At 36.6% G+C, this 25,193-nt stretch overlaps 4 protein-coding genes, 1 long non-coding RNA gene and 1 other non-coding gene across 7 annotated transcripts; 4 read left to right on the forward strand and 2 right to left on the reverse strand.

The window, feature by feature from the left end:
• The first annotated feature begins 248 nt into the window (after window positions 1–248).
• On the forward strand, window positions 249–320 carry TRNAD-GUC (transfer RNA aspartic acid (anticodon GUC)). Its single transcript has one exon. It is a non-coding gene; the product is annotated as a tRNA-Asp (tRNA).
• Window positions 321–3,169: 2,849 nt separating this feature from the next.
• On the forward strand, window positions 3,170–4,119 carry LOC139194862 (uncharacterized). Its single transcript, XM_070819792.1, has 2 exons — window positions 3,170–3,367; window positions 3,442–4,119. The coding sequence occupies exons 1-2, from the start codon at window positions 3,170–3,172 to the stop codon at window positions 4,117–4,119; spliced, it is 876 nt and encodes a 291-aa protein (XP_070675893.1).
• Window positions 4,120–4,209: 90 nt separating this feature from the next.
• LOC139194863 (DELLA protein 1-like) lies at window positions 4,210–4,680 on the forward strand. The gene has a single exon (XM_070819793.1). It carries the CDS (start codon window positions 4,210–4,212, stop codon window positions 4,678–4,680), a length of 471 nt encoding a protein of 156 aa, XP_070675894.1.
• A 7,428-nt stretch (window positions 4,681–12,108) lies between these two features.
• On the reverse strand, window positions 12,109–15,097 carry LOC139194598 (uncharacterized). Its single transcript, XR_011579592.1, has 2 exons — window positions 14,788–15,097; window positions 12,109–13,550 (listed from the first exon to the last, which is right to left on the reverse strand). It is a non-coding gene; the product is annotated as an uncharacterized lncRNA (long non-coding RNA).
• A 1,057-nt stretch (window positions 15,098–16,154) lies between these two features.
• On the forward strand, window positions 16,155–18,385 carry LOC103408139 (uncharacterized). Of its 2 annotated transcripts, none has more exons than XR_011578922.1 (2): window positions 16,155–17,413; window positions 17,565–17,685. XR_011578922.1 is itself a non-coding variant. In XM_070818542.1 (2 exons), exon 1 carries the CDS (start codon window positions 16,338–16,340, stop codon window positions 17,238–17,240), a length of 903 nt encoding a protein of 300 aa, XP_070674643.1. In that variant the 5' UTR covers window positions 16,205–16,337; the 3' UTR covers window positions 17,241–17,286; window positions 18,035–18,385. The 2 variants fall into 2 exon arrangements, 1 of the variants encoding a protein (XP_070674643.1); XM_070818542.1 differs by lacking the exon at window positions 17,565–17,685 and adding an exon at window positions 18,035–18,385 and having other exon boundaries at window positions 16,205–17,286.
• Window positions 18,386–23,266: 4,881 nt separating this feature from the next.
• On the reverse strand, window positions 23,267–24,766 carry LOC139194864 (uncharacterized). Its single transcript, XM_070819794.1, has 2 exons — window positions 24,736–24,766; window positions 23,267–23,913 (listed from the first exon to the last, which is right to left on the reverse strand). The coding sequence occupies exons 1-2, from the start codon at window positions 24,764–24,766 to the stop codon at window positions 23,267–23,269; spliced, it is 678 nt and encodes a 225-aa protein (XP_070675895.1).
• Window positions 24,767–25,193: the final 427 nt, after the last annotated feature.

The following is a 25,193-nucleotide window of genomic DNA, read 5'->3' on the forward strand; positions in this document are numbered from 1 at the left end:
CAAATCCTCAGGGGAAGCCGTAAAAGGATTTCAAAGATTAATTCCAGTGGGAAGCCTGACATGGCTGGAAATTGGAAGCCTCTCAGTTTAGGGTTTTTAGGGTTAATAAGTCACTCGTGCATTTAGGGTTTAAGGTCAAGTGCACACGACGGCCCAGTTTTGGACGTAGTAGCCAAATATCCGAAAGCCAAAACGTTAAAATAGCTTAACAGAAATAATAATAAAAAAGTGGGCGAAGTAGCAACAAAGTCGTTGTAGTATAGTGGTAAGTATTCCCGCCTGTCACGCGGGTGACCCGGGTTCGATCCCCGGCAACGGCGATACTTTTGTTTCGTTTTTTGTTTTCACAATGTTATAGCAGCAGCATGTTTTTGAGCTTAAATTTTTATATATCAACTTGAAAATGTTGTTGGTTGACTGACTGTTGAGGCAAAGATTACTATTACTTGATCATCATTGTGACCATCAATCAGGGGGCAGTAGTACTTCTTACACACACACACACATACATATATATATATATATAGAGAGAGAGAGAGAGAGAGAGAGAGAGAGAGAGAGAGAGAGAGAGAGAGAGATTGTAGATTTGCAGTTTCATCAAATTATTCAAGAGTACTCACTATCCGTCTCCTAGCTTTAGTAAATCACCAAACGTCACATGTTACGCCATAATCCTAGACAGTGACATGCAATGTAAAGAATCAGCATGCACGACTGCTATAACTAATTAAGATCACCAATATTAATTAAAACTTGATTAGAAAAGAGAGACCAATTGATCATAATTTTAATCCTCCAAATTAACAAGGATAAATACACAAGCAAGTATTTTCTATTGCAAAAGTCGGCTTGGTCGTAAATGGATGATCATTGATACATAAAGAAGGCATCTTCTACCACCATAATTAAAAATAAAATTTTGTTATTCTTAATTAGCATATATATGGCAATAAACTAGCCACACTGGAAGTTCATTGGTGTACGGTTGTGGTGAAGCCGGTGGTGGATGACAGGGTTTTAGGTGGCGCTAGAGAGGAAAAGTGGGTTGAGAGGGTGGCAATAGCTGCCAGCTAGGGTTGTTTGTGATGAAATTGAGATTCCACCATAAAACCAATTGACAATATAAAGAGTAGTCCAAAATCATATAAGCACATCGCAAACCTTGTCCCTCACTGATGTGGCACAACTCTGAATACGCCCCCGCACGTGTGACGGATTTTCAAGCCTACACGTGGACAATAACTGGGTGACGTGGAGCGCGTGTAGCCGTTAGGCTTCACAAGTGGACAACCTTGCTCTGATACCATGATGAAATTGTGGTTCCACCATAAAACCAATTAGCAATATAAGGAGTAGTCTAGGATCATATAAGCATATATCAAATCTTGTCTCTCACCGATGTGAGACAACTCTCAACAGTTTGTGGGGGTGGAGGTTGAGGGATGACGTTGAGTCTTTGGTTGTTGTGGCTAAAGCCAAAAGAGAGCTGGCAATGGGCTCAGAAAGTGGCTGACTTCGATGTTTGGTGGCTGTATTACCTCACTGTGACTATTGGTATTGTTAGGACAGCAAAGGGTCTTGTGTGGCTTTCCATGGTTTTGTTATGTAGAAGGACAGAAGCCAAACTTTGTAACGATGTGTAGAGAAGATCATGATCGTCAAGACGAAAAGGTTTAAATCTTATAACCTCATCCGATTAATTGATTATTGAACACAAAACTTTAGGTTCAAAAATAAATGTTCTAAACCATATGAGCTATAGATCCCTTATCTTATTCGTTTCATACTTTATTTTGTATTGTTGGGTAGCTGTTCCAAAATTTAATTCCATTTTTCTTTTCTTTGGATGAACTTGTACTCTATTTTTAAAGCCAACGTACAACAAGTGTATCATAATTATTTAATTGTATTATTCTTGCCAAGATGTGCATTTATATATTATCAAATCAGCTGATAATGAAGATCAACATTGTTGGTAACTTTGTATTGGTTCTTTTACAATGTAAAAACAAAAAATTGGTGCATTAAGTTGAGAATATGAGAAGTGCTATGATCAAGTAAAACGGTATCTTCTTAAGTACAAATACAGCGACATATTGATATATATACACCAATCTTAACACAGCTCATTGCAAGGTGGTGTCTTTGATTTCACAGATCATAACTTGAGCAAGAAGTATTGTACAGTATTAACCAAAGAGTTAAAATTCTTCAGTTGTGGAACTTACCCGGCTGGCACGAAATATCTCATCCCACTTCTCACGTAAGTTATATCACATGAACAGTGAGATAACACAATGGATACAACCCTGCGCTAGTAGGTGTTTTTCTATCATTACTGATCTTCTTTTGTAAATATATATAATCAATCACAGCTACTGCAAGGTTAATTGACTTTTTTTTTTTTGTATAATCGATATTATCTACACTATAAGGGGAGGAGAGTGGGTTTAGCCTCACAATGGGCTAGCAATAATATGGTTCAAAATCGTCTTTGACCAAAATCAAACCTAAGACTTCTCACTTAGCAGTGAAGATGAAGACCACTATTAATTGACCTAATCGGAGTTAAAAAGTTTTCTTCCGAATTTCCAATTCCATGATATTACCGAAAATGCTGGATTAAAAAGGATCAAAGTCTATAGTAATCTTCTCCAACTGAAAAAACTACAGACAGTAATCTAATAATACGTTACTGCTTTTAGTTTTTTACTTTCCTATCCAACCCTTTTATTTGTCATATTTCTGAGTTTTGTCTTTCAACTCTCCGTACCCATCCAAGCGAGTCCACATCTTCTTCCTTTAATTAAGTCCCTTCGTTTAACAACCTTGTAATCTTGCAAAAAATATTTTGATTCAATATGGTGATAGACAGTGACAGTTGTTTAACTTTTAGCTCAAATTGAGGGTTAAATACAAGTTTTTGGCATTTCATGGCTGCTGCCTTTGTTGAATATATCGGAATTATGTTACTATCATGGTTGCATTCCTCGCCTGAAAATGTGCTTTAGTACCCATGCCTGTGATCGTTGTTATCAACCAAACATACAAATTGATATAGATATATTCATCGGCACATATCCGAATAATACTATTGTCAGGTTCTCTTAAGCTCTGAGAATATATTTGGTGAATTTGTTTGGGCATATACCCTTATCCGACATGGCGAATGCATTCTTCTCCTTCACAGCCTTTGATTTTTGGAGTCCTCGGCAGCGGTGGTGGTTTGACTCCCCAGCTTGAAGAATATGAGAAGGAAGATCAGGAGTTCAAAGGGAAGCCAGACCATTTGGTTGGGATACAAGAATTAGGGTTGGGAGAGAGGGAAAATTTATCTCATTTGTCCAAAGATCAACAACATTTCAAGGCAAGTTATTTGATGACGGATAATTTCAGTTTCGATACAGTTTGTTCCGAACATGATCTCCAACGATCCAACAGCAAGTCAAAGAAAGGACGAGCTCATGCAAAGATCACGGCCAATACCAACAACAAAACCAACATTACCAACAACAATCCAAGTCAAATTACTTTGATTTGGATAATTTCATCTTTGACCCTTCCTTCCCATCCACTCAAACGATCCAGGATGCGGGGAATCAGCTCATGTACAGCCAAATCGGAGGATCAGACATTGCGGAAACCAACAAGCAAATGCCCCATCAGTCTTCCTTAGCTGCGTTGGACCTCCTGAACAACTACGGCAGTGCGTTCAAGAAGCTGAGGGGAGACAGATTAAGCAACAGATGCAATGAAGCTGAAGCCTCCTCGTATTCGATCCAACAAAAACTGTCAACTGAGGAGATCATGAGGGTTGCCGGAGCAAGGTATGTGCAAATCTCTGATCAAGGATATGGCGATTTTTTCATGCCTTTGCACCCCTTTGGGTACTCGCTTTCAGGTCTATCTGAAGAAGAAACGAAAGATGTGGAGCTTGCTCACATCCTTTTAGCTGCAGCAGAGAAGGTAGGCTACCAACAATTTGAGCGCGCAAACCGCCTGCTTCTTCATTGCGAAGTTGATGCCTCCTTCAAGGTCAACGGTGTTCAGAGGGTTGTTTTCTATTTCACCGAGGCGCTTCGCGAGAGAATAAAACAGGAAACGGGGAACAGCATGTAAAAGGGGAATCAGATGTCTACGTATAGTCTTGGACTAGGCACAAACCTTTCATTTCTTGCATGCTGCCAAGATATCCCTTTTATTCCAGTAATGCAGTTCCCAGCAATCCAAGTAATACTTGAAAACGTTGCCTTGGAAAGCAAGGTTCATTTGATTGATCTCGAAATCAGAAGCGGAGTGCAATGGACAGGGCTGATGGAAGTGCTTGCAGAGCGTGAGGAGTGCCACATTGAGCTCCTTACAATAACCGCAGTGGGAGTGACAGGCAAGCAGAAGATCGAGGAGACAGGAAGGAGGCTGGCAAGCGTCGCAAAGGCCTTGAACTTACCCTTTCAATTCAAGGCAGTGATTGTGGCAGACATGGAAGATGTCAAGGGCCAGTTGTTTGATATTGAGGGTGACGAAGCTGTGGTGGTTTACGCGCCTTTAATACTGAGGACAATGATTTCGAGGCCAAGTTGCTTGGAAAATCTGATGAGGGTGATGAGAACTCTCAGCCCTTGTGTAATGGTGGTGATTGAGGTGGAGGCCAACCACAATTCACCGTCATTTGTGAACTGATTCATCGATGAGCTGTTTTATTACAGTGCATTTTTCGACAGCCTTGAGCCTTGAGACTTCCATGAAGGAATACGAAACATTGTGGTGGCGGAGGGAAGTGAAAGGGTTGAAAGAAGCTTGAAGATGGAGGTGTGGAGAGCCTTCTTTGCAAGGTTTAGAATGGTGGAAATCAACTTAAGTAATGCAGCTTTGTTCAAAGCTAGTTTGGTGTCTAAAAAGTATGGAAGCCCTGCTTGCACGCTTGATAGGAATGGGAATTGTCTTACTGTTGGGTGGAAGGGAACCCCAATTCATTCGCTTTCCGCTTGGAAATTCAGTTGAGGAGAAAAACTTATAGGATAAAGTACAAAAAATTACCTAAACTATTGGTCCCACGACACTTTCATACCTTATCTTTTTAAAATGACAATGTCATACCTCATCTTACGAAATTGTGCCATGTCATACCTCCGTCAGTTTTTCTGTTAGTTTTTCTGTTAAGTGTTGACATGGCTTGGCTTAAATAGTGATATGGCTTAAATAAATTAATAAAATATTAAAAAATTAATTAAATATTAAAAACTAAAAAATTAAAATCATTTAATTTTTTTTTACATGGGGACCCACCCTCTTTCCCCCCTCCATCTTCCCCAAATCCGATCCACCCCCTTTATTCCCCATCCACCCCTTTTCTCCCTTCTCTCATCAGCAACCCCACCCATCTTTCTCTTATCTGCAACTCGCACTCACCCTCCCTTCTCTCCTCTTCATCGTCGACTCCATCCACCAACGACCATCACCTTCTTCCCCATTCTAACTAACGACATCGAAGTCGCCGATCTCCGGCGCACCAACCTCACCCCTCTCCGGGTACCCACTCCCTCCATTGATCTCCTCCCCTTCCTTACCAAACTACCCATATGGGTTCGAATACTTCTGTGAATCCTTGACAGCCTTGTCGCCCCACAATTACCAAGTAATTGACTTCGTCATCGGGTTTGCAGAAGTTGAGAACCGCCTCTGCCACCTCCCTCTGCTCCCGCAGCCCAGCACCATCTTCAAGCCCAGCAAAACACAGCAGCAATCTCGCGCCCACCACTGCTGCCGAGTCTCTTGTGAATACAACTTGGTTTTTTTTTTTTTTTGGGAAAAATTGAATGGTTTTGCTTTGTTTGGTTGCTTGGAAAATGTTGGAGAAAGGAAATGAATTTTTTTGACATTCTGAAGGTTCCACTTCCTTAGAAAAGTGAGGTAAACTAGAAGATGGATTTTTGAACTTTTGTTAATGGTGTGTTCTCAGGATTGGTGGGTGCTTTGTTTTTTATGCATGCTTGTAGGTTAGAAATAGAGAGAGCGGCGGAGGAAGAGAAGAGAGGCACCTGGTGGGAATAGGAGTGGCTGGTTTAGGGTGGGATCTGGGTTTGGGTTAGGGGAAGACGGCAACCTCGTTAGCCCTGACCTTGACAGCTCTCCCTTTCTCCCTTTCTCCTTGATAACTTCGGAGACAGCAACGACGACAGATCGATGGTGGGCAATGTAGTGGGAGAGGGAAGCGGGTCGGAGCTTGCAGGTAGATTCGAGAAAGGAGGGCGGATGAAAAAATCCAGGTGGGTTTGGGGGGTTCTGGGCACGGCAAGAAAGAGAACTGGGGAAGAAGGAGACTACGGTGGAAAGGAGAGGGAGATGCGAGAGAGAGAGGGGAGAGAGAGGATGGTGGATGAAGGTTGGGGGGGGGACATGTGGGAAGGGGTTTTGGGGATGCAGAGAAGAGAGAGAGAGAGGAGAGAGAAAGGAGAGAGAGAGATTTAATATATATTTTTTATTTTTTAATTATTAAAAAATATATTTAATTATATTTTAAGCCAGTTGGATTAGTGAGTGACCCCGTATCTAGCCACGTCAACACTTAACAGAGAAACTAACAGAAAAACCGACGGAGGTATAACATTGCCACAAATTCGTAAGATGAAGTATGACATTGTCATTTAAAAAGGATGAGGTATGAAAGTGTCGTGAGACTAATAGTTGATGTAATTTTTTGTACTTTACCCAAACTTATATATATCTGCGTATGCTAGAAAAGTCTTCAAGTTTGAACTGGTCGATCGAACTATATATTGTATAGACTAATTAGCATATATATGGCAGAAAGGTCCTCAAGTTTGAACTGGTCCAACGAACTATACATTGTATATAGACTAATTTGCATATATATGGCAATAAATTTTCTCTAAGATATATATATATTATAATATATATGAGAAATGCTAAGAAGACATTCTCAAAAGTGGAACTCTCCATGAACTTTATGTCATTTTATGTTTTTTACACAATATATTTTAATATTGACACGGAAACTAATGTTTAACGGTAAGTAGGCCTGGCAATTCCTGACACGACCCGATAACCCGACACGACACGACACGAAATTAACAGGTGTTTGGGTCGACACGATAACGAAACGGGTCGTTATCGGGTAACCCGATAAGCACCTGTTAAGATAACGGGTTTGTTCGGGTATACACGTGGGTAACACGATACACGATAAGCAGAATATTAATTTAATAATTTATAACCCTAAAAAAATACTATAATAATTATATATATATTAATTTAACAATTTTACACCCCTAAAAACTATAATAATTATATATATATATATGTATATATATTAAATTAACTATAATAATTATAATAATTATATATACTATAATAATTATACCCAAAATATTAACTATAATAATTATATATATATATATATATTAAATTTTATACCCCTAAAAACTATAATAATTATACATACAAAATAAATAGATTTAAATCTATTTAATAAATAAATATATATATATATATATATACAAACACACACCATTGAACTTCATGGGATACGAATTATACGAAACTAATTTCAACGATCCAACCGTCAAATATGTTTGTATATACTTCGAGATCGCATACGCCAAAAATTGCAAAAAAAAAACATTCAAAGAGCAAGTAATGAGACAAAACTTTTTGACGGTTATAAACGAAAAATAACGATTTAACGGTCATTTTAACTCCGATTTTGATGCTTTTTTACAACCACACTCCTTGACCCTATATGAATACAATGATTGAATTCGATCTTCATTTTAAAATATTTACACTAGTGGATACCACAAAATCTTATGTTATACTTAATAAAAGTATGAATAAACTCTTAAGTATTAGTGAATCTATTGTTTTGATGGGATACTCATTCTACAAAACTAGTTTCAATGATCCAACCGTCAAACATGTTTGTATATACTTCGAGATCGCATACGCCAAAAATTGCAAAAAACAAACATTCAGAGAGCAAGTAATGGGACAAAAGTTTTCGACGGTTATAAACAAAAAATCACGATTTAACGGTTATTTTAACTCCGATTTTGATGATTTTTTACAACTACACTCCTTGACCCTATATGAATACAAGTAATGAATTCGATCTTCAATTTAAAATATTTACACTAGTGGATACCACAAAATCTTATGTTATACTTAATAAAAGTATGAATAAACTATTAAGTATTAGTGAATCTATTGTTTTGATGGGATACTCATTCTACAAAACTAGTTTCAAAGATCCAACCGTCAAACATGTTTGTATATACTTCGAGATCGCATACGTCAAAAAGTACAAAAAACAAACATTCAGAGATCAATTAACGGGACAAAACTTTTCGACGGTTATAAAAAGAAAAATCACGATTTAACGGTTATTTTAACTCCGATTTTGATGATTTTTTACAACTACACTCCTTGACCCTATATGAATACAAGTAATGAATTCGATCTTCAATTTAAAATATTTACACTAGTGGATACCACAAAATCTTATGTTATACTTAATAAAAGTATGAATAAACTATTAAGTATTAGTGAATCTATTGTTTTGATGGGATACTCATTCTACAAAACTAGTTTCAAAGATCCAACCGTCAAACATGTTTGTATATACTTCGAGATCGCATACGTCAAAAAGTACAAAAAACAAACATTCAGAGATCAATTAACGGGACAAAACTTTTCGACGGTTATAAAAAGAAAAATCACGATTTAACGGTCATTTTAACTCTGATTTTGATGATTTTTTGCAGCTACACTCCTTGACCTTATATAAATACAATGATTGAATTCGATCTTCAATTTAAAATATTTACACTAGTGGATACCACAAAATCTTATGTTATACTTAATAAAAGTATGAATAAACTCTTAAGTATTAGTGAATCTATTGTTTTGATGGGATACTCATTCTACAAAACTAGTTTCAATGATCCAACCGTCAAACATGTTTTTATATATTTCGAGATCGCATACGCCAAAAATTGCAAAAAACAAACATTCAGAGAGCAAGTAACGGGACAAAACTTTTCGACGGTTATAAACGAAAAATCACGATTTAACGGTTAATTTAACTCTGATTTTGATGATTTTTTACAACTACACTCCTTGACCTTATATGAATACAATGATTGAATTCGATCTTCAATTTAAAATATTTACACTAGTGGATACCACAAAATCTTATGTTATACTTAATAAAAGTATGAATAAACTCTTAAGTATTAGTGAATCTATTGTTTTAATGGGATACTCATTCTACGAAACTAGTTTCAATGATCCAACCGTCAAACATGTTTGTATATATTTCAAGATCGCATACGCCAAAAATTGCAAAAAAAAAAAAACATTCAGAGAGCAAGTAATGGGACAAAAGTTTTCGACGGTTATAAACGAAAAATCACGATTTAACGGTTAATTTAACTCCGATTTTGATGATTTTTTACAACTACATTCCTTGACCTTATATGAATACAATGATTGAATTCGATCTTCAATTTAAAATATTTACACTAGTGGATACCACAAAATCTTATGTTATACTTAATAAAAGTATGAATAAACTATTAAGTATTAGTGAATCTATTGTTTTGATGGGATACTCATTCTACGAAACTAGTTTCAAAGATCCAACCGTCAAACATGTTTGTATATACTTCGAGATCCCATACATCAAAAATTACAAAAAACAAACATTCAGAGATCAATTAACGGGACAAAACTTTTCGACGGTTATAAAAAGAAAAATCACGATTTAACGGTCATTTTAACTCTGATTTTGATGATTTTTTGTAGCTACACTCCTTGACCTTATATGAATACAATGATTGAATTCGATCTTCAATTTAAAATATTTACACTAGTGGATACCACAAAATCTTATGTTATACTTAATAAAAGTATGAATAAACTATTAAGTATTAGTGAATCTATTGTTTTGATGGGATACTCATTCTACGAAACTAGTTTCAAAGATCCAACCGTCAAACATGTTTGTATATACTTCGAGATCCCATACTTAAAAAATTACAAAAAACAAACATTCAGAGATCAATTAACGGGACAAAACTTTTCGACGGTTATAAAAAGAAAAATCACGATTTAACGGTCATTTTAACTCTGATTTTGATGATTTTTTGCAGCTACACTCCTTGACCTTATATGAATACAATGATTGAATTCGATCTTCAATTTAAAATATTTACACTAGTGGAAACCACAAAATCTTATATTATACTTAATAAAAGTATGAATAAACTATTACGTATTAGTGAATCTATTGTTTTGATGGGATACTCATTCTACGAAACTAGTTTCAAAGATCCAACCGTCAAACATGTTTGTATATACTTCAAGATCGCATACGTCAAAAATTACAAAAAACAAACATTCAGAGATGAAGTAACGGGACAAAACTTTTCGACGGTTATAAACGAAAAATCACGATTTAACGGTCATTTTAACTCCGATTTTGATGTTTTTTTACAACCACACTCCTTGACCCTATATGAATACAATGATTGAATTCGATCTTCAATTTAAAATATTTACACTAGTGGATACCACAAAATCTTATACTATACTTAATAAAAGTATGAATAAACTATTAAGTATTAGTGAATCAATTGTTTTGATGGGATACTCATTCTACGAAACTAGTTTCAATGATCCAACCGTCAAACATGTTTATATATACTTTGAGATTGCATACGCCAAAAATTGCAAAAAACAAACATTCAGAGATCAAGTAACGGGACAAAACTTTTCGACGGTTATAAAAGAAAAATCACGATTTAACGGTCATTTTAACTCCGATTTTGATGATTTTTTATAACTACACTCCTTGACCCTATATGAATACAATGATTGAATTCGATCTTCAATTTAAAATATTTACACTAGTGGAAACCACAAAATCTTATGTTATACTTAATAAAAGTATGAACAAACTCTTAAGTATTAGTCAATCTATTGTTTTGATGGGATACTTATTCTACGAAACTAGTTTCAATGATCCAACCGTCAAACATGTTTGTATATATTTCGAGATCGCATACGCCAAAAATTGCAAAAAACAAACATTCAGAGAGCACGTAACGGGACAAAAGTTTTCGACGGTTATAAACGAAAAATCACGATTTAACGGTTAATTTAACTCTGATTTTGATGATTTTTTACAACTACACTCCTTGACCTTATATGAATACAATGATTGAATTCGATCTTCAATTTAAAATATTTACACTAGTGGATACCACAAAATCTTATGTTTATACTTAATAAAAGTATGGTATAGTACTATTGTTTTATTTTTTTTCATAATTATTTTGGTAAACTTCTCATAATTTGAATGATTTTTAATGTTTGGTTTTTCTATGCTTAGTTTATGCAGAAGATAGTTATGACGTGGAAAACCTTACTGAAAACATCATCAACATAACTCTTGAAGGCAATAGATCAAGCCAAAGTTCTAATGCAATTTCATGATGATCGATGTAAATCGAGGATTTTGTAAATTGAGGTTTAAACTTTTGAGAAAGATTTCACAACTTTGAAAACAAAAACTGTTTCATTTTGCATATCCTTGCACATTTAAAATTTGTAATAGATTAGTAGTGTATGTATTATTTTTTTATTAGGCTCTTATTTTCGAGTGTAGATGTAGTACTTAAACGACAAATGTGTTTTAATGTTTTGAAGTAATATTTATGTGGCAATGTGTGGTATGTGCAAATTTAAGAAAAAAAATATATTTTTCTGAACGGGTCATAACGGGTCATAACGGGTCGGGTCACTTTACCCGTTGGGTAAAGTGACACGACCTGTTAAGGACCCGTTAAGATAACGGGTGTGACACGACACGACCCGTTAAGATAACAGGTGTTACACGAAAACGACACGAACACGACTGACACGACCCGTTTGCCAGGCCTAACGGTAAGATGACAAATAATTCTTGAAGAGTCTCACTTTAAAAGTCTTCTTAATTAACATTAATGATATATATATATAGGACCATGACTAGAAGTCAACTCTACTTGGGCGTCGCGACCACTATATATTCTTGTTGGCAACTAATAATTGTGATCAATTTATCTTCTATTTTTTGGTAAAGCAGGACTTCATTAACAAGGAGTAAAACAGAGGAGCCACAAATGCAAAAGCTTCACTCCCAGCAGGGAGATGAAAAGTACAACCTTAGCATACAGGGAATACAAGAAACCCAGACAGAAAAGGAGGTACTGCCAAAAGCCATAAAAGGCAACCAAAAGGAGAGTGGAGGATCTCCACCGGCCTCAATCATCCGTAATAGGAGGGCACGGTAAGCCGTAGAGTGAAAGAACCATCAACAAAGAGGGAGGGGGCGTTGCCGCCATCTACAAGTGCTCACCCTCAAGTTGGTCAGTTTAGCAGCAAAATGCGCTGCTTGATTCGAGGACCGTGAAGTCCACGTCCATCGGATATTGGAGAAGTGAGTAGCTAAGCGGCGAATGGCGGCAATTATCGGGAAAATGCGCCATGATCCTTTGTAATGACGATTAATGATAACATTGAAAACTGACTTTGAGTCGCTTTCAATAATGACTTCTTGTAGTTGATGTTCCCGAGCCAACAACATTCTTGCCAAAACAGCCTCCGCTTCAATCTCTTCGACAGTAGAACGTAATAAAAATTTTGCTTCTCCTCCCACCATCGAACCCATTGAATCACGAAGGAAAGAAGTGGTCCAAGCCCCGTCCACATTCACTTTATAAAAACGAGATGCGGGAGCGGGCCAACTGAGGGAAGGTTGTGGTGATTCAAATGAGGAGGCATGGCGTAGGAAAGACACCCTTGCAGAAATATCACCAAACAAAAGCTTGCTTTTGGTAATCACACTAATAGGATTTGGACTGGTGTGGTTGAAGCAAGCATGGCTCCTCTCTTTCCAAATCTCCCAGCAAATAACTCCAATTTGTACCAGTAAGCATGTCTTATGTGAAGATGTAGCATATTGCCTCTGATCCATAGTCTGTAACCATTGATCGAAAGTAGTGATAGCTTGTCCATTGGGACAATAACCAACATTAGAGCCAAACCAAACATACTGAACCCAAGGGCAAAGAAGCAAACTGTGTTCAATGGACTCCTCATATTCTTGGCAAAAGGGGCATATTGGATTCGGAATAATGTGGCGACGAAATAAATTCAGCTTTGTAGGAATACAATTTGAGACAGCTCTCTAGAGTAGGGATGGGTTCGGTTTGGTTTTCTGTCAGGTTGTGTTCAGTTCGGTTTGTATTCGATTCGATTTTTCTAGGTTCAATTTCGGCCTGGTTCGGTTTTTTTTTTCCTCCAAATAGCAAAAAGAAGTTTCAAAGAAAACAACCTGCAGCCATTTTGTAATACATCTTCCAAAGGAGTATAAATAAAATCAAAGTCCCATTTCACCATAAAATGAAAACAACTTGCAGCCATTTTGATCTCATTGAGTTTGAACTTGAGCTTAAGGCCATTGAGACCTTTGAAGCCTTTGACTTCATCTAATTCACACAAATGAATAAGAGGATAGTAGTTAGTACTACAAACATATACAAAAGTAAATGTTAATTAAAATCCGGAAGGCCAATGATACAAAATAAAGACAAAATCTGGAAGACAAAATCAAGTCTATTTCCTAGCTCATACAGCGTGCATTGAACTATACATAAACAAATGCAGCATAACCCATTATACATAAACAACAAATGCAGCACCCTCAACTTACAAGAGGGACTCATCAGATCAGGACCTCACAACAGTGATTTAATATAGGGTAAACCATAATTGCTTCCCCCTTCAAAGATAAAAACAGAGAAAAAATATAAATACTTCTCGTTAATACTGACCGAAAGCCAACCAGAAATACTAAACAAAAAGAAAACGTATAGCTACCATTTTATCAGGCAAGGCATAGAGTACTCGCCACTTTGATTACCTACCAATCAAACAGACACCATCCTAAGCAACCTCTCACTCTTAGTCCTCCATGGCTCAGATCAGTCCATGTACTTTTCAGTCTCCAGCTTAAACATATACACTTAAACCTCTAAAACTGTATTACACGTGAGAGTGTGAGTGTTAAACATATCAAATTTTGCTGTGATTGAGACTGTATTAAAGGTGTTTGACAAGAAAACATATCAATTGCATAGAATTCCAACTCACACTGGCCAAGCAAATATAACAAAAAGGAAGACGATCGGAGATTTCAGAATTCAAAATAATGGTATTCCGAAAAGAATCTAGGATTACTGGATTAGTCAATAAGCTTAAGAAACAGTCTACAACCTCCCCGACTAATGTAATGTCGAAAAGAGCCCCATACGTCTCCGAAAGGAGTCATATCACACTGAACAACTTCCAACTATAATTCTCCACAGATTTTCAGATTTCTTGGATCGTGAATAAACCCTCCAACTCACATTAAGAAATTGAAAGGCTTGACAAGCCCCAATTTTCACAACAAAGAATGAACACATATCACTTTGTTAATCATAGAATTAATTTTTCTGCACATTTTGATCCCAACAGGTATTTAGCCATTCACAAACAAACAAAAAAAGATCAAATTTTTAAATATATTGGGTAATATTAACCAAAATTCAATACAATCATATATAAAACAATGGAAGAAAAACCCTAATTTTAAACAAATTGAATGAAGAAATGAATTGGGGGAAACACATGTGTTTAAATCGAAGTTTTCGAACAAGAAATAACAGAGAATTTTTTAAGCACCTGAGTCACTTCCGACTGACGCCGATTGCCGATGAAAGAAGTAATAACTCGCCCAATGCTCTAACTTTGTTTAAGACTCGGGCTATAGAGGTTTGGTTTGAATGTAGAACAGAAAATTAAACGTGAGAGTGTGAGTGAGACTAAACTTTTGCTGTGATTGAGAGAGTGAGAATGGCCGCCGCTGGGAATGAGAGATAGAGTTTGAGAGAGTGATTGAATTGAAGACCGAGAGAGAGAGGAGGCTGCGCGAACTGGGAAGTGAGAAAACAGGAGAGACCGAGAGAGGAGGAAGACCTAGGTTTAGGTTACACTCAGGGTAAAACGGTGGTGTTTTAGAATTAGGATTATTAATTAATAAAATATCATAAAACGACGTCGTTTTGGTTCGATTTTGTTTTTCAGTTTGGTTTTTTCGGCCTCGGTTCAGTTTTCGGTTTTTCCAACCCACCCTACTCCAGGGGAAGTTGTTAATGGGAAATTTTATTTAAACCCATTAATCCTCTTTTCACACCCAACTTCGAAATTTTGTCCCACAAACTTACCATTTTACCCTCAAATACAAAATTTACAAACTTGAAAAAATTACACAACCAGACTTGATTCTGGTTGTCATTCCAGAAACTGTCGCCACTGACCAGCTCTTTATCTCGTCGTCGATCAATTATTCATGCCCAATTCCATAGGGCTGGATTTTGGTCTGACTATTATATCCTTAAACCTTAATGAACTAATTAAAAAAACCCAGCAAATTGTAGCTCAAAAGATCGGTGCAGTCTTGCAATTCCTGGAATTAAGATGAAGTTCCATATGTGGACAAGTTAAAAAGCTTTATATGCTTTCAAGGATGACAAAGCTCGTAGTCATTTGAAATTGGGTGAAGAGAGAATTGATGAGAACCCAAAATTTGAGAGAGAGAGTGGTCAATTTCAATATCACAGCCCCTATATTTCTTCAATGAACCCAACCCAGCTTTGGCAACACATTCTCCTGATGTCGTCGAAGAGCACAACCGCCCTCCACTATATTTTTGTTGTTCTTCTCCACCCTTCGGCAATCCCTTTTCCGATTTCCGGCAACCCACCTGGCAGCCAATTGTGGCTTTCAAGGCCATTTCGACCCACCCATTCGCCAGTTGATAATATCTTTCTACACCCATCTTTTCTTTAGGGCATAATTGGAATATAAAACTTAACAAAAAATTAATGGGTGTAGAAATAAGTTTATTGGGTCCAAATAAAATTTCCCGTTGTTAATTATTGGGACCATCTTGAGCTTCCAAATTAGCTTCCAGACCATTAGGTCAATCTGGTGAGAAGTGTGGGATGAAGAGGTGATATCAAGCATATTATCATCCATAGCCCACCAATAACCACTCTTAACAGAGTAGCCCCCATCTTTATTCCAAGGCCACACAAGCCTATTTTATTCCAAGGCCACACAGCCCTTATCAGGTATATAGCTTAACCCTATGCCTTTCACATTATATTGATCATTTTCTAGACAAGAAAAAAGATCCATCGATCGCTTTAATTTAGGGTTTACAACAAAAAATGGGTCGGCAGTACAATTCGGAACAAAGTGCTAAGAAGCTCTTGACCAATTCAACTATCTTCCTAAAACAACCTTTCCATATTCTCACACTCACCCTCCTCAGTTTATTGCTTCCCCTCTCATTCCTCCTCCTATCCAGGCTATCTTGCGCCAACTGTCTCTTAAGCTTAAGCTTCCCCACTCTCATCATTCCTCCTCCTGAGCCCTCCAACTACGATTCATCATGCATCTTCTATATCTTCCTCAATGCTGCTACCCCTTTTCTCTATCTTCTTGTTTCCATCATCACCATAGCCGCCTTTATCCACTGCATAACAAGAAAAATCATCATCATAACCGAGTTGAGTCCCATTTTCCGTCCCCGTTTGAACACTGCTTGGATATTCCTGTGCACATTGCAAGTCTGCGTCGGTTTGGGAATCAAAGGTAGCATCGACGCTGAGGTAGATGGGTGCGCTACTTTTGGCGGTGTTGTTGATGGCAAAATATGTTTGTCGAGCAGAAAAATATTTTTCCTAGGGTTGCATGAGACAATGCTTCATTGGTGTAGGGTTGTGGTGAAGCCGGTGATGGATGACACGATTTTCGGTGGCGCTAGAGAGGAAAGGTGGGTTGAGAGGGTGGCAATAGCTGCCGGCTTTGGTTGTTTGTGGTGGTGGAGGTTGAGGGACGAGGTTGAGTCTTTGGTTGTTGTGGCTATAGCTAAAAGAGAGCTGGCAATGGGCTTAGGAATGGCTGACTTTGTTGGTTGGTGGCTATATTACCTCACTGTGGCTATTGGTATGGTTAGGGTGGTAAAGGGTCTTATGTGGTTTTCCATGGTTTTGTTATGTAGAAGGACAGAAGCCAAACTTTGTAACGATTGCGGAGAAGATCATGGTCGCCAAGACAACAAGGTCTAAATCTCAGTCTCATCTGATTAATTGACTATCGAACACAAAACCTCAGGTGCATGAATAAATTTTCTGAACCATTTGAGCTATAGATCCCTTCTCTTCGTTTCATACTTAATTTTGTATTGTTGGATAGTTGTTCCAAAATTGTAATTTCATTTTTCTTTTCTTTGGATGAACTTGTACCCTATTTTTATGGGAACTTTAACGAAAAGCACCCGGTACTGTTCACTTTAACGAAAAACCACATTTTTACACTAAAAAGTCAATCATGGTACTATTCATTTTACCCTTTATTATGATAACTCAAAATTTTCAAGCAATTTTCATTAGTTTTCCTATTTTTATAGCCATCGTACAACAACTGTATCTTAATTATTTAATTGCATTATTCTTGGCAAGACGTGCATTATATATTATATCAATCAAATAATGAAGATCAACATAGTTGGTATCTTGTTACTGCTCCCTTTATAATGTTAAAAAAATAAATAATAATAATAATAATAATAATAATAATAAATAAAAAAATAAAAAAATTTGGTGCATTAAGTTGAGACTACGAGAAGCACCGTATATATGGTCAAGCTAAATGGTATCTTCTCAAGTTAAATGGTATATATCTTCATGTGTCTGAGTTTGTCTTTTAACTCTCTGTACTCATCCAAGCCAGTCCACATCTTCTTCCTTTAATTAATCCTTTAATTTTGTGCAGAATATTTTGATTAAATATGGTAATTAGCAGTGACGTTTGTTTAATTTTTAGCTCAAATAGAGGATTAAATGGTTTTTATTTGGACAAGTTTTTGGCGTTTCATGGCTGCTGGCTTTGTTGACAATATCGGAATTATGTCACTATCGTGGTTGCATTCCTTGCCTTAAACTGTGCTTTATTATTCATGCGTGTGATCGTTGTTATCAACCAAACATACAAACTGATATAGATTTATATGAATCCGAATAATCCTACTGTCTCACTTGAGGTTCACTTGAACTCTGAGAAAATATTTGGTGAATTTGTTTGTTCATATATAATCCGGCATGGCGAATGCATTCTTCTCCTTCACACCCTTTGATATTGGAGTCCTCGGCGGCGGCAGTGGTTTGTAGCTATTATCAAAGTACATCTTTCTGGATTTTTCAGAGGTGCTCAATTTTCACGCCTCTCTTGTCGGTGGTATCGTTGTCGTAAAATTGCGATGAGTAAATAATCAACGGGTTTTTTCGTCCAACCAATTTCCATGAATAAAAGAGGGCGAGAAGAGTTGGTTTCAATGGAGCGTTGTGTTAGAATAACTCAAAGACATCAAAACCTAGATCAGTCTCTTCCTATGAACCGAATTGAATCAAGTGATCAAATCACAACATTAACAAGGATGAAAACAAAATATCGACAGAACATAAAAGAATACTAACCTGCAGACATGCTGCTTGATGAAGAAGCCATCGCAGCACTTACACAACCCTTCTCCTCTCTGCAAATCTCAATGCTTTCCCAAGAATAGGTTATTGGTGCAAAGATGAGAGCGTTAATTTGTGAGAGCAGTGGCTTATGTATATATACTAAGCATATCGATTGCCCTATTACAATCCAATAAGGACTATGAGTTCTATCCATGTGCAAATACAAGAGTTCTCAATATCCTAATCACAATAGGATTACTCCAGCCAACATGACTAAGACTTCATTTATGATAATGTTAATTATCCCAAAATATGTAAGAATCATACTCATACTCTAACATTCTCCCACTTGAGTATGATTCTTCACAACAGATAATTATCTCAAATGTATCAAAAAGGTGATCACACAAGTCTTTTATCAATTACACTAGTGCACAGTACATCCAGCTTACACAAACCAAAACAATGAATTTGTAATCTCCTTTGTAACACAGAATACAAAATCATCTTACAAATCACAATGTCCAATTTATGCTTATAGCAATGCATCTCAATACAGGAGTAAACCTAAAACGTATACTCCCACTCACATAGCCCAAAATCAATATCAAAATATCATTCAGTGAACTGTTAACTCAAAATCATTCACTAAAGAGTGAACAACACAGTTATGACACATTCAATAGCTTTATCAGTACCAAAAATGATTCATAAGCTTTTATTGAATCGAAAAACTATTCTCTAGAACAATTAATCACATAAATATCTGGAAAAATTGCGCTGAATATAAACATAACAAACTGCAAACAAAACAAACAAGAAAACTAACTAAAACACTTAGCTTCCAGAAAACTTTTGCAGAAAACCTCCCCTTTGAAAAGCATTCTACTGTTATGACACATTCAATAGCTTTATCAGTACCAAAAATGATTCATAAGCTTTTATTGAATCGAAAAACTATTCTCTAGAACAATTAATCACAGAAATATCTGGAAAAATTGCGCTGAATAAAAACATAACAAACTGTAAACAAAACAAACAAGAAAACTAACTAAAACACTTAGCTTCCAGAAAACTTTTGCAGAAACGCTCCCCTTTGAAAAGCATTCTACTGTCATTTTCCAATAGCTCTAACATATTGTTGAATACAACAACAATTACTCCCACTTTTCAAAAGCTTCCAATACTCCCATCCGAGTTACATGAGTCTTGAAAATTCCATTTGGCAATGCCTTTGTTAAAGGATCGGCAATCATCAAATCAGTAGTTAAAAGTTCCACCACTATTGCACCTTGCTTAACTTTCTCTCTGACTTTCAAGAATTTCACATCCATTAACCTCGAGGTTGAAGTCCTTTTGTTGTTCTTTGAGAAGAACACTGCAGAATTATTGTCACAGAACATCTTCACTGGTCTCTGTATTGAGTCTACAATCTTCAACTCACTGACAAAATTCTTAAGCCAGATTGCCTGTTTCATGCCTTCAAAGCATGCCACAAACTCTGCTTCCATAGTAGAGGTAGAGATCATAGTTTGCTTGACACTTCTCCATGAAATAGCACCTTCATTAAACATGAAAACATAGCCACCAGTTGATTTTCTTTCATCCAGATCACCAGCCAAATCATAATCGGTATAACCAACTACTTCCAGTTCATTTGCTCCACCATAAACTAACATGAAGCTTTTTGTTCTCTGTAAATACCTTAATGCCTTCTTAGCAGCCATCCAATGTGATTCACCTGAATTAGATTGAAATCTGCCCAGCAAGCCAACAATGAAAGCAAGATCCGGCCTAGTACATATGTTGGCATACATTAAACTGCCCACCAGAGAAGCATACGGTTTTGAACTCATTTTTCTCTTCTCCAACTCGGATTTAGGACATTGATCTCGAGTGAATTTGTTTCCTTTATTCACAGGTACATCAGCACCGTTACAATCTTCCATATTGAACCGAATCAAAACTCTCTCAATATATCCCTTTTGTGATAGCACCAGAAACTTCTTTGCTCTGTCTCTGATTATCTCAATCCCTAGGACATAATGAGCCTCCCCCAAGCCTTTCATCTCGAAGTTAGAACTGAGCATAGTCTTGGTTTCATGCAGCAATTGCAAATTAGAACTAGCTCTCAAAATGTCATCCACATATAGTACCAGAAATATGAATTTGGTACCTTTGAACTTGGAGTATATGCAGTCATTAAGCTTGTTCTCAGTAAACCCGTGTGCAGTCACAACTTTATCAAATTTAATATACCATTGTCTAGAAGCTTGTTTAAGTCCATAGATTGACTTATTAAGCTTGCAGACCAAACTATCCTTCCCTCTTTTAATGAATCCAGGTGGCTGCTTCATATGAATAGTTTCTTCTAATTCACCATTGAGGAAAGCTGTTTTTACATCCATTTGATGTAATTCAAGATCAAAATAGGCTGTTAATGCCATGATAATCCGCATAGAGTCCTTTGAAGAAACTGGGGAAAAAGTGTCACTAAAATCAACCTCTTCCTTTTGTGTAAAGCCCTTTGCTACCAGCCGAGCCTTGTACCTTTCAATTCTACCTTGAGCATCTCTCTTGGTTTTGTAAACCCACTTGCAACCTATTGGTTTAGTTTTAGAATCAGATTCCACCAAAGTCCAAACATTGTTCTTGGACATGGATTCTAATTCTTCTTCCATAGCCTTCTTCCATAATACAGCTTGTTGACTTGTCATTGCCTGAGAATAGGTCAGTGGATCATCAATATCTCCTAGATCAAACTCATTCTCTTGGAGGTATACATAGTCATTTGAAAAAACCGGTTTTTTCACTCTTGTTGAGTATCTCACAAGTTGCTGCACAGGTTGATGATTGAGTTCTTGAATTTCTTCAGTCACAGATTCAAGATTATCCTCAGCAACAGGCTGCAACTCATTTTCAGTCATCTCAGTGTCTTCATTTCTAATTGTAGATGGTGTGTTTGAGAAAATTGGAATATGCAGACAGTCATTTATTGCAGCATCATTAGTTGTTTGGTCAATTTCTTCAAATACAAAAGTTTCAGCTACCATATCTGCAACATCTTGGTCTTCAATGAACACAGCATTATGAGTATCTTGAATCCGTGAATGAGCCTGTGGACAATAGAATTTATAGCCCTTGGATTTCTCAGAATATCCAATAAAGTAACAAGTTGTGGTTCTGGCATCTAACTTCCTTTCATTCGGATTATAAAATCGGCCCTCAGACTTGCATCCCCATACATGGAAATGCCCAAAGCTAGGCCTTCTACCTATCCAAACTTCAAAAGGTGTTCCTTTCACAGATTTAGTGGGCACTCGATTCAAAATATAGTTGGCAGTCTTGAGTGCTTCACCCCAGAGAAAACTAGGCAGTTTTGATCTTGAAATCATACTTCGAACCATCCCAATTAAAGTTCTATTTCTTCTTTCTGAAACACCATTTTGTTGTGGTGTCCCTGGTGTAGTATACTGCGCCACAATGCCTTGTTACTGGAGATATATTGCAAAAGGGCCCTTCTGTTGTCCAGCTTCAGTGTACCTGCCAAAATACTCTCCCCATCTATCTGATCTAACAATTTTGATTTGTCTATTCAACTGCATCTCAACTTCAGTCTTAAAGATTTTAAAACAGTCAAGTATGGCTGATTTTTCACTAATGAGAAAAGTAGAACCATACCTAGAGAAATCATCAATGAAATTCACAAAATAGCTATTCCCACATATGGTTTTAACAGGAAAAGGACCACAAACATCAGTATGCACAATCTCAAGAAGGTTTTGACTCATTTTTGCTTCAAAATTTATGATATTTGTTAACTTTCCTTTCATACAATCAACACACTCTTTTGCATTTTTGAAATCAAGTGCAGGAAACAAGTTTGCCTTGGCTAATTGTAAAACTCTTTCTTTTGAAATGTGACCTAGTCTTTTATGCCATAAACTATATGAAGACTCTGATTCATGCATTCGTTTAGCAGTAGTACTCAAAACAAGTGATGGTTTTTCAAATATGTAGTCTATCTCCCACAATTCATCATGCAAAATAGCTGTCCAAAGTAAGGAATTTATTTTGTTTTTCTGAAAAAATTTTATGCATGAATCATCACAAAGAAAACCGAAACCTTGTTTGACCAATTTTGATGCAGAAATCAAACTTCTTCTCATATCTGGTACATAAAGAACATCTTTCAAATGAAGAACAAAACCTGATTTCATTTTAAGTTTCACAACCCCAATTGCTTCAACACCTACTTTTGTCCCATTCCCCACAAAAACATTGTAGGAGTCTTTATAAGTTTGTTTTTGTTTTTCAAATCCATGCAGTGTGTTTGTAATGTGAACTGAACATCTTGTGTCAAACCACCAAGAATTAGCAGGAATTTCAATCAAATTTGATTCTACACAAACATAGACATTAGTTATTCCTTTACTCCTTAGCCAATCCTTGAATGTTTCACAATCCTTTCTATAATGACCCTTGAGTTTGCAGTGATGACATCTCACTTTAGTCACATCTTTCACATTATGTTTGTTAGATTTAGAGGGTTTTGAGTATTTTGCAGATTTAGCAGACTTATCGGCATGATTAGAGAATTTAGATGCCTTACCAGAAGCAATAGTGGTCTCCTAATTTCCAGCATGCACTAGGTTCACATCTTCTGTTTCTTTCATTTTCTTTTGCCTCTGCCGAGTTTCCTCTTGCACACATTGAGCAATTAACTCATCCACAGTCCAAGTCTTGTCTTGAGTGTTGTATGACACTTTCAATTGGCTATACTTCACTGGAAGAGCTTGCAGTATCATAAAAACCAGTTGTTTCTCACCGATGTTGACCTCCATGTAATTGAGTTTCTCTGCTGCATCCGACATCTTCATGATGTGATCTCTAATGGATGCATTACCTTCAATTTTGTAGGTTGTCAAGATAGACATATATTGACTGATCTCTGCCTTTTCATATTCTTTAAACTTATTCTCAATGGCCTGAAGATAATCAATAGCAAGATCATGCTTCTTGATTCCCCCTCTTACAGTATCTGTCATCCCACTTTCAAGGATGGATAAAGCAATTTTGTTGGCCCTAGTCCACCTTTCAAACTCAGCCTTCTCTGTCTTGGTACTTTTGTCGGTCAATGGTGATGGTCTAGGCGTATCTAATGCTATATCAAACTCATTAAGAGTAAGCAATAGGCCAATTTCACGCCTCCATCTTTTGTAGTTACTACCCCCAGTGAGAATAGGAACACTAGCAAGGTTGAGAGTCTTTAGAGGCACTGCAGACATGTCAAAATGAAATCACAAAAAAGAACTAAAAGTTCCTGATTTCAGTCTACAATTACTAAGCACATCACTGTAATGAATCAATTTAGTCATATATACAGACTTTTCAATGAATTCGAAAAGCATATATAGATCAAAACAACCCTACAGTGATGAACACGTTGTATTCTGCAGATTCACAACTCATGGTGTTTTCCAATTCCAACAGATCAAAACAATAAACGAAATAAATCAGTTAATCTCTGTAGAATAATCATGCATAAATTCAAAATTTCAGTTTTGAACTACTATTGAATAAATTAGAGAACACTATATTCTTCACTAATCAATCTCAAGGATCGAATAACTCTTGTCAAGAATTACCTTAAATGCACGATCCAAGAGATCACGCAGCGGAATGTAAAAGTTGAAACATGAATCCAAAAGAGATGTGTTTCCTAGATTATCACTTGGATCTGATTCGAAAAACCGATAAGTCGGATGCAAACCCAAGTGTTGTGTGAAGAATTCCTTTCTTTACAGAATACCAACGGTCAAAATGCCTTTTTTTTTTTTTTTTAACTGAGTCCAAAAACGACGTCGTTTATTATATAGAAAAGCCAACGCAAATTAGTTCCTCAATTGCAGTTCGTGTTCTGTCCAATTGAATTTAATCACAAGATTTATTTTGGCTCTGATACCACATGTTAGAATAACTCAAAGACATCAAAACCTAGATTAGTCTCTTCCTATGAACCGAATTGAATCAAGTGATCAAATCACAACATTAACAAGGATGAAAACAAAATATCGACAGAACATAAAAGAATACTAACCTGCAGACATGCTGCTTGATGAAGAAGCCATCGCAGCACTTACACAACCCTTCTCCTCTCTGCAAATCTCAATGCTTTCCCCAGAATAGGTTATTGGTGCAAAGATGAGAGCGTTAATTTGTGAGAGCAGTGGCTTATGTATATATACTAAGCATATTGATTGCCCTATTACAATCCAATAAGGACTATGAGTTCTATCCATGTGCAAATACAAGAGTTCTCAATATCCTAATCACAATAGGATTACTCCAGCTAACATGACTAAGACTTCTTTTATGATAATGTTAATTATCCCAAAATATATAAGAATCATACTCATACTCTAACACGTTGAAGATGGGATTTGATGAAGTGATGGTCATGAATGATAGCATTCCAAGCTTTGGAGACGCACAAACATCGTAGCAAATCCTCAGGGGAAGCTGTAAAAGGGTTTCAAAGATTAACTCTAGTGGAAA

The sequence above is a fragment of the Malus domestica genome, chromosome 03 (genome assembly GCF_042453785.1).
Source record: "Malus domestica chromosome 03, GDT2T_hap1".
Lineage (NCBI taxonomy): Eukaryota > Viridiplantae > Streptophyta > Magnoliopsida > Rosales > Rosaceae > Malus > Malus domestica.